Source organism: Humulus lupulus, chromosome 8 (assembly GCF_963169125.1).
Source record: "Humulus lupulus chromosome 8, drHumLupu1.1, whole genome shotgun sequence".
NCBI classification, from domain to species: domain Eukaryota; kingdom Viridiplantae; phylum Streptophyta; class Magnoliopsida; order Rosales; family Cannabaceae; genus Humulus; species Humulus lupulus.
Window position 1 is genome coordinate 4,996,796 of NC_084800.1, and position 13,362 is coordinate 5,010,157.

At 31.2% G+C, this 13,362-nt stretch overlaps 2 protein-coding genes across 4 annotated transcripts; both read right to left on the reverse strand.

The window, feature by feature from the left end:
- Nucleotides 1-406: 406 nt before the first annotated feature.
- Nucleotides 407-3,852, reverse strand: LOC133794295 (cysteine-rich receptor-like protein kinase 44). Of its 3 annotated transcripts, none has more exons than XM_062231495.1 (7): nucleotides 2,990-3,852; nucleotides 2,760-2,867; nucleotides 1,981-2,123; nucleotides 1,634-1,844; nucleotides 1,254-1,491; nucleotides 878-1,028; nucleotides 407-788 (listed from the first exon to the last, which is right to left on the reverse strand). In XM_062231495.1, exons 1-7 carry the CDS (start codon nucleotides 3,795-3,797, stop codon nucleotides 462-464), a joined length of 1,986 nt encoding a protein of 661 aa, XP_062087479.1. In that variant the 5' UTR covers nucleotides 3,798-3,852; the 3' UTR covers nucleotides 407-461. The 3 variants fall into 3 exon arrangements, with proteins under 3 accessions (XP_062087479.1, XP_062087478.1, XP_062087480.1); XM_062231494.1 differs by having other exon boundaries at nucleotides 2,760-2,888; XM_062231496.1 differs by lacking the exon at nucleotides 2,760-2,867.
- An 8,158-nt stretch (nucleotides 3,853-12,010) lies between these two features.
- Nucleotides 12,011-13,062, reverse strand: LOC133794300 (cysteine-rich receptor-like protein kinase 29). Its single transcript, XM_062231503.1, has one exon. It carries the CDS (start codon nucleotides 12,975-12,977, stop codon nucleotides 12,195-12,197), a length of 783 nt encoding a protein of 260 aa, XP_062087487.1. The 5' UTR covers nucleotides 12,978-13,062; the 3' UTR covers nucleotides 12,011-12,194.
- Between the last annotated feature and the right edge of the window lie 300 nt (nucleotides 13,063-13,362).

Here is a 13,362-nt window from a genome sequence, read left to right on the forward strand (position 1 = left end):
TTATGCAAATATTAAAGTCATTTATTAGTCAAATGAAGTAGTATTTCTCAACCTTTAATTTATCATAATCAAATGAACAAAATTATGTTGACAATCTTCTCAATGAAAAGTCATATGCCAGCTTTTCTTCCATCATGACAACACTACCAATAGAGTTCCTCACAAATATAAGTGTCATAACTCATAGGCAATGAACAAGTATTTCAAATACTTTGTATGTATTACACAATAGTTTCTCTATTCCGACTCATCATCAATTTTTTTTTAATTTATGATTTATTAAAACTTGTTAAACGCCACAAAGATCATATATCCTTTTCCATAAAAGGAAAAAAAAATCTTAGTTACTTTACAAGTTACACTTTCTTATTAATTATTTATATGTAGGATTAGAAAAAACAACGAGTGTCATGTACTGTAGGCACGTCTACAGAAATTGTATATATTTATTCAATAATAAACTAGCGAGCGGAAAGTTCACTGATTGATGTTTCATTTACAGACACACTCTTAGAGTGATTTATTCTTGAATTGAATTGTGATGGTAATGCCATATCTGATCCCATGTTGTTATACATAAAGAAAGCTGGCTTTGAGGGTAATGGGAAAGATACAGAACTACTATTTAACATGAGAAGAACAGTATTCATGGTTGGTCTGTCAACTAAATTTTCCTGGACACATAATAGTCCTATGTGAATACATGTCATTATTTCACTTGCTGACCCAACTTTCATCAATGGATCTACTATATTTGTAGCATTTCCTTCCCTCCAATGTTTCCATGTCTGCAACAACAATGATATTAATTTTAATGTTCTTTCATTTTTGTTATATATATAGTATAGTACTGTTGATTCAAGCAAATTATACTTACATAGCTTAAAAGGTGTTTCACATCATCTTCTTGTTGGAAATAATTTATTTTCTTTCCACTTATTATTTCTAAAAGTAATACACCAAAACTAAATACATCAGATTTGACAGAAAATTGTCCATGCATGACATATTCTGGGGCCATATATCCACTGCAAGCACAATAAACTAAGAATTAGTATTATCTGACATAAAAATCATCTGAAAGATCTATAATTTTGCTAATTACTAGTTGCATCAAAACTTTATTAAGATGTGTTAGTTGCTGATTATGCCATATAAACAATTATTAGAAAGGAAATTAATATTATGAGATGGAATTATTAATCGAAAAACAATAAGTAGTCTCGTTGGTTTTAGATAATATGTATACTTACTATGTTCCCACCACTCGACTGGTGCTTTCTTGAGTTTGATCAACATCAAAAAGTCTTGCGGTTCCAAAATCTGATATTTTAGGATGCATTTCATCATCTAAAAGGATGTTACTAGCTTTGAGATCTCGATGGATAATTCTCAAACGAGAATCTTCATGAAGGTAAAGGAGTCCTCGAGCCACACCTCCTATTATTTTGTAACGACTATCCCAATCCAAATTCGCACGCTTCCTTTCATCTGCATATTCATATACACAAGTCTATGATTTTATCAAGGATAAAACTTTAAATAAAGTGCATATTAAGAAATATATGTGTTTATTTTCTATGATTATTTATGTTTTAGAGCACAATTGTCATATGAATTAATGCAATCGTACCAAATATGAAATGATCTAGGCTTCCATTTTGGACAAACTCATAGACAAGAAGCCTTTCACTTCCTTCCAAGCTGAAACCAAGAAGCCTAACAAGATTGCGGTGTTGAAGCTTGGCAACTAACATGACTTCATTCTTGAATTCGAGACCACCTTGGTATGATCCTCTAGACAATTTTTTCACAGCTATGTCTTGTCCATTAGAAAATCTTCCCTAAAACACATTAATATATATATATATATATATATATAACAACAAAGTTAACACTCATAAGAATGAATTCGACTAGAAAATTCTTTAATATGTAAAAAAGAAACATTATTTTTTATACATTTGCCTTAATTCTTACCCTGTAAACAACACCAAATCCACCTTGTCCAAGTTTATTTTCCTCGGAGAAATTATCCGTAGCAAGTTTGATAGTCTCAAAACTGTATTGAAATGATTCCTCACTTACCATTTCTTCCACGGGTTCATTTGGGAGGTGATTAGCTTGAACAAAACAAATAAGACATAATTTCATCATATCAATGGTTTGATTTATATATATTGAATTATGTGTGCAAGTGATAACATTATTTTTTATTTTTTTTAGTAGCATGTGATAACATTATTAAGTCTTCTGAATTGACTGAAAATTCTATAGCCATATATATGTATTGATCACAAGTATTATTTCAATAAAATATATACAGTGATACTAAAAAACAAACTCGGCGCTTTTTGAAGAAAGAAAAAAGGGTAAGGTGTCTTTTCCGGGACGGAATGAAAATGGAAGAATAGGAAATAAAATAGAAAAATGAATAGGAATGGAATTAAATAAAAATTAATATAAATAAAAAATTATTAAATTTTTTTTAATTTTGCATTGGAATAATCATTCGTTCCATTTTCAAATGGAATAATCATTCCAACAAAAATATGGAAAAATCATCCATTGAAATAATATTCCAATATTCTAAATTATAAAAATTGATTCTTTTCTATTCCATTACATTCTATTACCCCAACAAACATCACCTTAATTCTTCGTAACATTTGCCGTTTAATTAATTATTGTCCTGGCATAAGAGAGAAAGTGGACCAACTTACAAAACAAGAAGACAAATATGGATCTCAAATACTTACTTTGAGCCAATTTCTTTGCCCTCCTCAGTTTTAAACACACACAAGCGGAGATGATTATCCCCGCAAACACAGCAGTGCTAGACGCAACAACAATAACGATTGTCCTGGCTGATGTTGATGACGCATGAGCTTTAGAAAATAATCTCACATTAAAACATCTATTGTACGCAATATGATAAACATAGTTAATAATAATAACAATATAAGATATTGTATGATCCTTTGTGTACCTTTTGTCGATGGCAGTGACGGCGGGGGTGGTCCAGGCGGGGATGGTGGTGGAACATCAGCGGTCGTAGAATTATAGAAGAGCCTATCCTCATACCTAAATCTACAACTGGTGCCGAAGATTGATGCCCCTGTTTGCCCAACACAACAATTCTGATAAACCTCAAATGCTTGTTCCAAACAATTGGTGCAGTTGGTTTGATCCAAGTCAGGTGTGCACTGGACAAATCCATATATGGTTTTAAACCGTGGAGCAGTTACATTTTCTACAGCAAATTTTTTAAGAGAACCACCAGCCGCAGCTCGATTTTTCAGGTTATCTAACAAGTTCCTAAGTGTTTTTAGATATTCCTGAATAATATTGGATGACACGTTTACGCCGACATACAAATAAAGTTGGGGATAAGTCTCCATGACGCCAAGCAAGGAGCTGTTAGAGTAGTGCAACATACAATTTTCGTACCAAGCGGCTGCCTTCTTCTGATAGGGGCAGCGCTCTTGGAGAAGGCGAGCAGACTCATGAAGACAGCTCTGGCAGACGTCGGGCATGGTGTCTCCGCGGCACTGTCCGATTCCGTTGACTTGATCGGATGAGTTGCCGTAAGAGAGATCGTAAAAGCCGTAACCGTTGCCGTTTTGAGAGCTGGGAAGAGTTGCGAGGAGGTGATTTAGGTTATCATGGTAGGTACTGTCAAGGGTGTAGTTACCTGTTTCGTTAAAGCAAAAGTTGTATTGGGCTGTGGCTTGCTGGGAAGCGAGAGAGACGATTGAACAAAGGAGGGAGAAAAATAGTGATTTCGTCGTCACCATTGATAACGGTTGCCTGGAGAGATATGATCTTTCTGCGTTTTCTTGATGTTGTCCTTGTTCTAGCTTTTCACCAACTATTTATTATATTACTTTTTACAGTACTAAGCATGTGGCTTTGTTGTTTTGTCCCCCTTTTTTTAGAAGTGGTCCTAACGTTTCGTTGACTAAGCACTATGCACATATTTATCAACGTCTGAAATGAAGAATTATATATGTATATTAATGTGATATTGAGCATCATGGGTGGAAGGTTGCTGTCAATAATTTTAAAAATTAATATGAAATTATTGAAGTAGAATTATATATAGGAAAATAACAAAGAGAACCAAATTTAAAATAAACAAGGAAAAGTATAATAATTTTGAGTTTGTTTGTTAATTTAAAGATTTTTATAAAATTAAAAACTTTGAATAATAATTAATACTTTTTTAGAGCATTGGGCGTTGCTAAAAGTGGTACTTATGTTAAAGTAGGTCTCAAAGTCAACAAAATAATATATATTCAACTTTATTTTTTTGCAATGTTACCTAACGTTGGTTAGTATTTTTAATTAAAATTATATTAATTAAATAAAATATTAGATTTTGTATTTTTCCTAATTGGCATCGTAGCCTGCAGTGGAGATGCTCTTAGAACAACTCCAATAGTGACTATCCCATTAGTTGTTTAACATGTCCAAATCATTCAAAAATATAATTTTTTATTTTCTCTCTCATCCACATCATTTTTGTCAAAAAATTTCATAAAAATGCTCTAATGCTAAGCCACCCAAAAATTGTCAATTATGGCCTCACACATTATTATTTTATATATTATTTTGTAATTATAAATATTGTCACACTAAATTTTTTAAATCCATATATTAATATAAATAAATATTACATGAAATTTAAATTAGACGAAATTTAAAGAAGCTTATAAAATGACAGAAATGGAGCTTCAAAATTTGGATTTTGAGAATTAGTAGAGGGAGTATTTTGAAAATTTTGATTGAAATGAAAATATTGAAAACTTGGATTTTGGGGATTGATAAGTGGAGAAAATGATGAATTTTGGGAATTCATTAGTAAGAATTTTTTATTTTGTAATATTGATAATTTGGAAGAAAATATATGTAATGGTGTGAAAATTGAATGAAATAAATAAATATTTATAGAAAAAATAATAATAAAAAAATCATGTCACCAACTATAATTAAAATAAAAAATATCAAAAGAATATTATATATATATATATATGTAAAATGTTATATTTATATATATATATAAAAAATATTATATTTATATATATATACAATTAAAAAAAATTCTGTTGCCATTACCAAGCAACAGTACCTTAATTTTTTTTTAAAGCAATCAAAGCCTCCAACTTTGAAAATCATTACCGGTCAGAATTTTGGTCAACTATCACTCCTCTGAGCCAGTGGGGTGGAGGTGGTATTAGGGACCCATTGCTCAATCTGTGACAATGTTATTATCGACCACCAGGTCCACAACATTGACTTTTTTCATCATGAAAGGTAGAATTCTTGGCATTTATTTTGAAAAAATTCTGCTGTTGCAAAGTACATGTCCTTTCCTGTCACACTAATAACAAACAGACATCTGTCATGTAAAATCTCTATTAAATTCAGTCTAAAGTTAGTTTTTCAGAAATATAAATTATCATTATATTAGAATAAAAATATTTTATATTATTTTAAAAAAAGTCATGTCATACTTATTTAAAAAAAATCATTTTAGGAAAATTTTTATTTACTTTTTATTTACGTATTACATAGTATCTTATTATATCGGTATAAAATATATTCATTTTGTTTATATATGTTGCAACTTATAATGTTTTTTCAATTTCTTAATTATTGAAAAATTTTTGGGCTTCATTTTAAGTTTTATTGGTGAGATTTTTTAGTATTCTCGATCCGTAAATAGTTTTCAGTATGGTTTTTTTATAACCGTGTATATTGTAGTTGTTTAGAATATCCTGCAAATTTTCAGAAAATTTCGAATAATTTATAGTACCGAAAACTAGGTTCAAACATGTAGCTTTTCACCCGCATAAAAAAATTAGTCTCGCGTACAACATGTTTGAACTTAGTTTTTGGTAGTGTAAACTATTCGAAATTTTCTAAAAATTTGCAGGATGCTCTAAATAACTACAATATACATAATTATAAAAAAATATCACAAAAAATTATTCATGAGACAAGAACACTAAAAAGTCTCACCAGCCCCTAAATGAAAAATTCCCATTATATAAAATTATAAAATTGAAAAAAGCATTATATTTTCTAAAAAGAATGTATTATACTTTGCAACATATATAAATAAAATGAATGGTTTTTGTACTGATACAATAGGACACTATTTAAATAAACAAATAAAAACCTGAATAATTTTTTTAAAATGAATATGACTTAATAACTTTTTTTTAAAAAATAATATAAAATATTTGTATCCCAATAGAAACAATATATATTTTACACCAACTAAACTGACGGAGATTTTAAGCTAACGTACAATAAAAGAAATAAATAAGTGTCACTATTTTATTAGTGCGACAGTGAGAAAACAAGTATTTTGCGACACCAGATTTTTTTTCATTTTTTTAGTATGAACTCACTAAAAATACTATTTTTTGTCACGATTGGCCGTGTAAACAATGCCTACGTTGAAAAGTCATGCTTCAACAAAATTATTTAGCAATGACTATTGATAGTTTATATGGAATAAAAATAAGAGCATTATAAAGTGAAAAGAAAAAGAAAATAACTTGTTTAGTAGGATCGAACAATGAAGAGAGAAAAAAAAGGTGAAAAATATTAATTGGGACTCACATTTTCTCTAAGTAGGAAAGAAAAATATATATAAAAGCTTCACAAAAACAAATAAAATCAATATTTTTACATTATTCTTACTCTACTTTTATTTTCATCTCCCATTCATTACTCTAAATATCACACAATTTTTTTTAATTTTCTCTTAAAAAAATATATTACTCCATATATTTTATTAAAACGACAAATCCAAAACAACAAATTCAAGAACAAAATAATTCAAAATCAAGAAAATCCACCACAAACAATTAATTAAGAACAACAAATTCTAACAATTCCATTGCCCAAGCCATGAAAACCATGAAGACCCAGCTGATGATATTGGTGAGAGAGGTGCCTTTTTGCCCAACATAAATATTATGAACAACCCCTAAATATTATTAGGTACATATTGATCAGGTTTAAATCAGAGGTGTTCCTTTTCTCACATCTGGTCTGAACCTTTTCTCAATCATTTGATCGAACAAATGTTGTGCTCTCTTGAACGTGGGCCTCCATGACTAAAGCCCAATGGATGAGTCGTCTAATCTGTGAAGAAAGAAGGAAAAAGATGATGAAAATTAGGGTTTAATTTGTTTTTTTCTTTCTTAATTTTAAATCAGCTTTTTATTTTAATATTTGATATTATAATTTATCGTCTAGAAATTTTAATTTAATATTTTTTTCTAATTTTATTTTATGAGTTGGACTAATTAAAATATAACGTGTTAAGGATTTTTTTTATTATGTTTTAGTTACTTAAATATTCTTGAGGAAAATTTTGTCAAACTGAAAAAATTAATGACTAATTTTGAGCTCAGGTTGCCATTTTATACTATTTTGTGAGGTCCCTTATTTGTAATAAAGGGTGCACAGGTTACTAAAATGGTATAAACTCTTTTTTTTTATTGATTAAATATATTTTATAAGTTATTTTTATAATTTAAAAAAACTATAACTTAGAAGAATTAAAATATGACAGATGCCAATATTTTTTATTTCAAATAATTCTTAATTATTACTCAATTATTTATAACTAAAGGCAATTAATTTGGTTCTTCTGAAAAAAAATTGTTAAACAAATTTCAGCCCAAAATACAGTTTTGTACCGATTTTATAATTTTAAAGTAGCATATGAGCATTATTCATACGGAAGTCCAAATTTGTATTTCTCTTAAACACAAAATAAAATATGGGTATTTTCCTTAAAAAAAAATAAAAAATAGAAGCCACACTTATGCATACAAATCACCTGTTCCAATGTGTCCTACCACTAAAACACAACACTTTATTACCAGGGTAGTTTACAAAAATACATATAAGATCTAAAAAGAAAAACTAAAAATATGAAATTAGGAAAGAATTATAAAAATACATAATAATAGAATCATATGTTATAATTTTGTAAATAATATTTACAGATTAATAAAAAATTGTAATAAGCAATAATAGAATTATTATTGACTGTTATTTGTATTTTTGTTATTTTTGTAAAATTTTATATTTTTCATTTTTTATAAAATTTATAGTAATATGTGTTTGTTACACCTAGATTTCGAGCATAAGGAAGTTATGACCTCGAAATCTAGGCTCGTTAGGTGTAAGCTCGGAATATACACGATCGTCATATGATCCTTTAGTCGGACCTCTTTGTTGTAAACAACGACCTCGAAAAGCTCAAGGATGTGTAGCCTCGAATATGCTCTGAGCTCGCAATAACTATGGTTTGACACATACCCTGATACATGTCTTACCTTTGGGTGAGATGATTCGAGCTCGGAGTGTGTGAGTTCGAATGTGACGACATTGTCAATGGTTACTTGTTCCAAGCGTAGGCAAAGTTAAGCGACGAGCTCGTGATCGACCGATAGTCTCGAAGATGTAATGAATCCCGTATCTGAATTAATCAGTTACATGTGAACATATTTATTGTTGTGCAATCCCAATGTTTAAGGGATATTATCTGATTTGTTATCCGAACCCACACTTTATGGGACGTTTCCGTGTACGTAGGAAATAATGCATTAAATAGCATTATGTTATTTGATTCCTAGAATATCTTCTCGAAATATGTGAGATTGAATTTTGTAACCTTCTTTATAAATAGAGAAGGAAACTCCATTTGTAAGGGATCGAAAATTCCGAGATCTTGAGGGAAATCTCTGGGCAACTATTCTCTGAAAAGTTTTCAGAAAACTCTTGTTGACGCCGTTTTTCGTCAACTTGAAATGTAGTGCACGTAAACAGTAAATATTTATGACCAGAAAATACAATAAAACAAGGGGGATTTTTTACGTGGTTCAGCATTAACTCTGCCTAGTCCACGAGTCTTTGTTATTAGAACTTAGGATATTTCTGGAAATTCTTCAAGGATGAATCCTCCAGAGTTTCTCTCAAGATCACAAAATTTCGGTCCTTTACAAAGGTACAGGACTTCTCTATTTATAGAGGAAGTCTCAGAATACTATCCCACCCCTTCCGGGAAGTTATTCTATATATTAATATATTTAATAGCTTTAAAAGCCTGTAACTCCTATATACAAGGAAACGTCCCTTGAAAACCAGGGGGCGTATAACTGAATTATAAATATCCCTTTATTATAGGGAATTTACAACAATAAATGTAGACTGCGTCTCTTCAAGCAACTCACTAAGATGTTCGAAGTCAACAATCTACATCGTCAGCATCGTGCCGCCCCAAGTCTCTGAGTGACTTTCGAGTTCTAATATTTTCTCCGAGATCGCATGGTTTCGAGCTCATACTTATGTCAGGCTCGGAACTTCTGATCCGAGGCCATCCGAGAATAGACATACTCTGATGTCTGTTTTTCGAGCTTGTGAGGCTACCCATCTTCGAGGTTGCCACCTGCTTGTAGGCTCGGTGCCTAGGTTACGAACATGTATTCTAGATATTGCGAGCTCACGCCTGACGAATCCAGCTTTCGAGATCACAATTCTCAAGGCTCAAAATCTGGGTGTAACAACTCTCAAGTACTAATAACACTGACTCGTGGACTAGGTAGATTTAACTGCTGAACCATGTAAAAAACTCCTGTATTCATTTTCTTTCATTTCTTCTGATATTTTTCTTGTTTAATTACTCTCCTTTTCAAGTTAACGAAAAACGTTGTCAACAATGTTCAATTGGCATATGATACTTATAACAACCCACTCTCCCTTTCGCCTTATTATTTATTTATATTTAATTTTTTTTCATTAAATATATAGTCTCTCTCTCTTATCAACTCTCTCTCAAACAATTCAGAATAAGCCTAAGAGGCAACACATCTATCCAGGTCGAATATTATGTACAAAGACTATTTATACATATAAATACCATATATATTAAAAAAAATTATATTATTTTTGAAAATACCAGTTTGGCCCATGTATTTTGCCCAAATATCGATTGATCTACGTGTTTTATTAAATGACCAATCAAACTATCTGTTTTGCAAAACAGATCAAAATGATACCCTGAGCCCAATTTTTGTCAAATATTTTTTCAAAATGACTAAAATACCATCGGTTTTGTAAATTATATAATTTTAAAAAATATAAAATAAAATATTATTCAATTAAAAATAATAAAAAATTGAAATAAAATTTTATAATAATAAAAATGATATTTTATTTAGTTTTTAAATTATACAAAACTAAATCCTAGAAAACTTAAAACATTAAACCGAAACTATAATCAAATAACCAAAATTCTTTGTTTTTTTCTTTTTCTAATTTCTTCTTCATCTACATCTTCTTCTTCTCCATCATCTTTTTTCTCTTCTTCTTCTTCTTCTTCTTCTTCTTCTAGGAGGGAAGCGACTGGCGAGGTAGCTAGCAAGTAGAGAGGCTTGCGGACCCCAACCTCTAGCACCCATCTTCCCCAGATCGACCTCCACCTCTAGCGCGCCCCTTTCTTCCCAACCTCGACCTCAGCTTGGGACCCAAATCGACCTCCTCCTCTTTAGCGCCTTTCTTCCCCAACCTAGACCAGAATTGGCCCCTGTGTTTGACTGCCCCTTACCTCTTTAACAGAATTGTTGGGTGGATCAGTTTGGGGCAGTGGATCTAGGCTCAGAGATGAAGTTAGGTTTGGAATATTGGGTTGGGCATCGATTTTTTTTCTAGGTTTTTTAGACCATCACTGGCCGTTATCTTCATCGACGCTCGTTGTTGCCTTCATAAACTTTCTCACATCTCTGCAACTAAAAGACTCTGTAAATCGTAACCTATCAATTGCCTTTTTTTTTGTTTGATTAAAATAATTTATACTGGCTCTTTATTTTGTGAATATCTTGTTGTTGTTCATTTGCTTACTGTTAATATTTTTTTTTATTTATATTGATTCTTAATTTAGGCTTGATTTGTTTGAAGGATTTGAGGTTTTTGGGTTGGTGTTGTTGTTCTTAGAGACAATATGTTTTTAATTTTTCTGTTTTGTAGTTTTGCATTTGTTTAATTTGATTTAGTTTTAGTTTTAGTTTTTTTTATTTTTTGTTTTAGTTTTTAAGATAAAAAAGTAATATTTTTTTGAATTAAATTAAAAATATTTACATTTTTTATATTATTTAAAATTAAATTAAATTTATTTTTATTTGAAAATTTATTTTTAATTCATTAATTAATAAAACTCAAAGGTATTTTGATCATATTAAAAATTATTTAACTAAAATTGGGCTTAAGGTATATTTTAATCGGCCGATCGATACAAAACAAATGGTCAATTATTTTATCAAAATTTGTCTTGCATGTATGTCACGAAAAATATACATATATATATAAATATATTTATATACATGAACGAATCTTGTGGGTTGCGTGAGAAAAGAAGACCATATATCTACAGTCTGCAAATAATTACCGATCAATGAACAGTCTTAGTAAGAGAAAAAAGAGAACGAGAGAGAAAGATGCAGCCGGCGGTTTTAAGTTTTAATAAAGAAATTTCCCATTTTCATCGTTAACTTATTAAAAATCTGATCAGTCGTCAGAGATTGGATGATGATACCGAGATATAGAGATTGGTAGATGGATGTTCATGACTTAACAAGATATTACATTATAAAATCTAATACTAAATTTATCCCAAAAAAATAGACCACATGATTCTTTAATCAATATACTACCTTATGTTAGATTAATTTTTTTTGGCTTTTACGAAAGATAAGAAATGGAATAGCTTTCAAAACATGAAGATAAAATATTGTTCTGCTCAAATACTTACTTTGGCCAATTTATTTGCCCTCCTCGGTCTTAAACACACATGTGAATGTGAAGATGCATGATGATAGACCCAGAAACACAGAAATTGACACAATAATAATAATAATAATAATAATAATAATAATAATAATAATAATTGTTCTCGAATGAAGTGTTACTCTTAGTTCCCGCAAAATTCAGAAATTGATGTCACATTAGTTTCATAAAGTAGTCTCACAAAGGAAACATATTCTATCGTACGTAATAAAATCACAAGAAAAATGCAACAAGCGATGTTAAGATTAAAAATAATTTTATATGCTCTCCTTTGCGTTCGTACTAGCGTTGGTCAATGGCGGAGATGGTGGCTTTGGTGGTTGTTACGGCAGGGATGGTGGCAGAACTTCCGGGGCTGTCGTAGAATTATAGAAGAGGTATTCCTCATATCTAAATTTACAACTGGGGCCGAGTAGTTGTCCGCCTATTTTCCCATCACAACATCCCGGAATATACCCAAATGCATCATCCAAACAATTGTTGCAGTCCACCTGGGACAGTTCAGGTGTGCATTGCACAAGCCCATATATGGTTCTAAACCTTGGAGCTGTTGCATTTGCTGTAGCAAATTTTCGAAGAGAACCACCAGCCGCAGCTCGACTTTTCAAATTATCTAATAAGCTCCCAACAACATGGAAATATTCCTCCACAATATCAGAAGGCACGTTTTCGGTGTTATGATAAATTACGTTTGGCCTAGTTTCCACGACACCAAACAAGGAGCGGGGAGAGTAGCGCAACATACAAAAGTCGTACCATAGGACTGCCTCCTTCCGATTTGGGCAGCGCTCTGGGAGAACATATGTAGAGTCATTAAGACAGCTCCGGCAGACGTCGGGCTTGGTGTCTCCGCGGCATAGTCCGATTGCGTAAACTTGATCGGGTGATTTGCCGTAGGAGAGATGGTAAAAGCCGTAGCCGTTGTCGTTTTTGGAGCTGGGAAGTGTTGAGAGGAGGCGATTGAGGTTGTCATGGTAGATACTGTTAAGGGTGTAGTTACCTTTGTCATCAACACAAGCGGTGCTCTGAGCTGTGGCTTGTTGAGCGACGAAAATGAAGATTATTGAACAAAGGAGGGGAAGAACTACTGATGTGTTCATCGCCATCGATCGTGGTTGCTGGGATATATCTAGAGATAGATATGGTCTAGTCTAGTACTCAATAAACATGCTTTATCTCTTCATATAGTTTTACGTGTGTATATATATATGGAGTTTTTTAAAGTACGGATTTACTTTAACTTTCTTTAAATGTAAAATATCCTTAATTTAGTTAAAAGTTCAACAAGAATACTAGTCTTGTATTTTAATGAAGTTCTACTTGCATAGCTTAAGATCAAAGAGGCGAAAACAATTATCTTTCAGTTTGACTTATATATTAAAAGTAACACACCAAGACTACTATAGGTAGGGTATATTCAAAGTTGGTGTCTCTGAACCAACGCACGGATCATGTTCATTGATAAATTCGATCCATACCATTAATTCATTC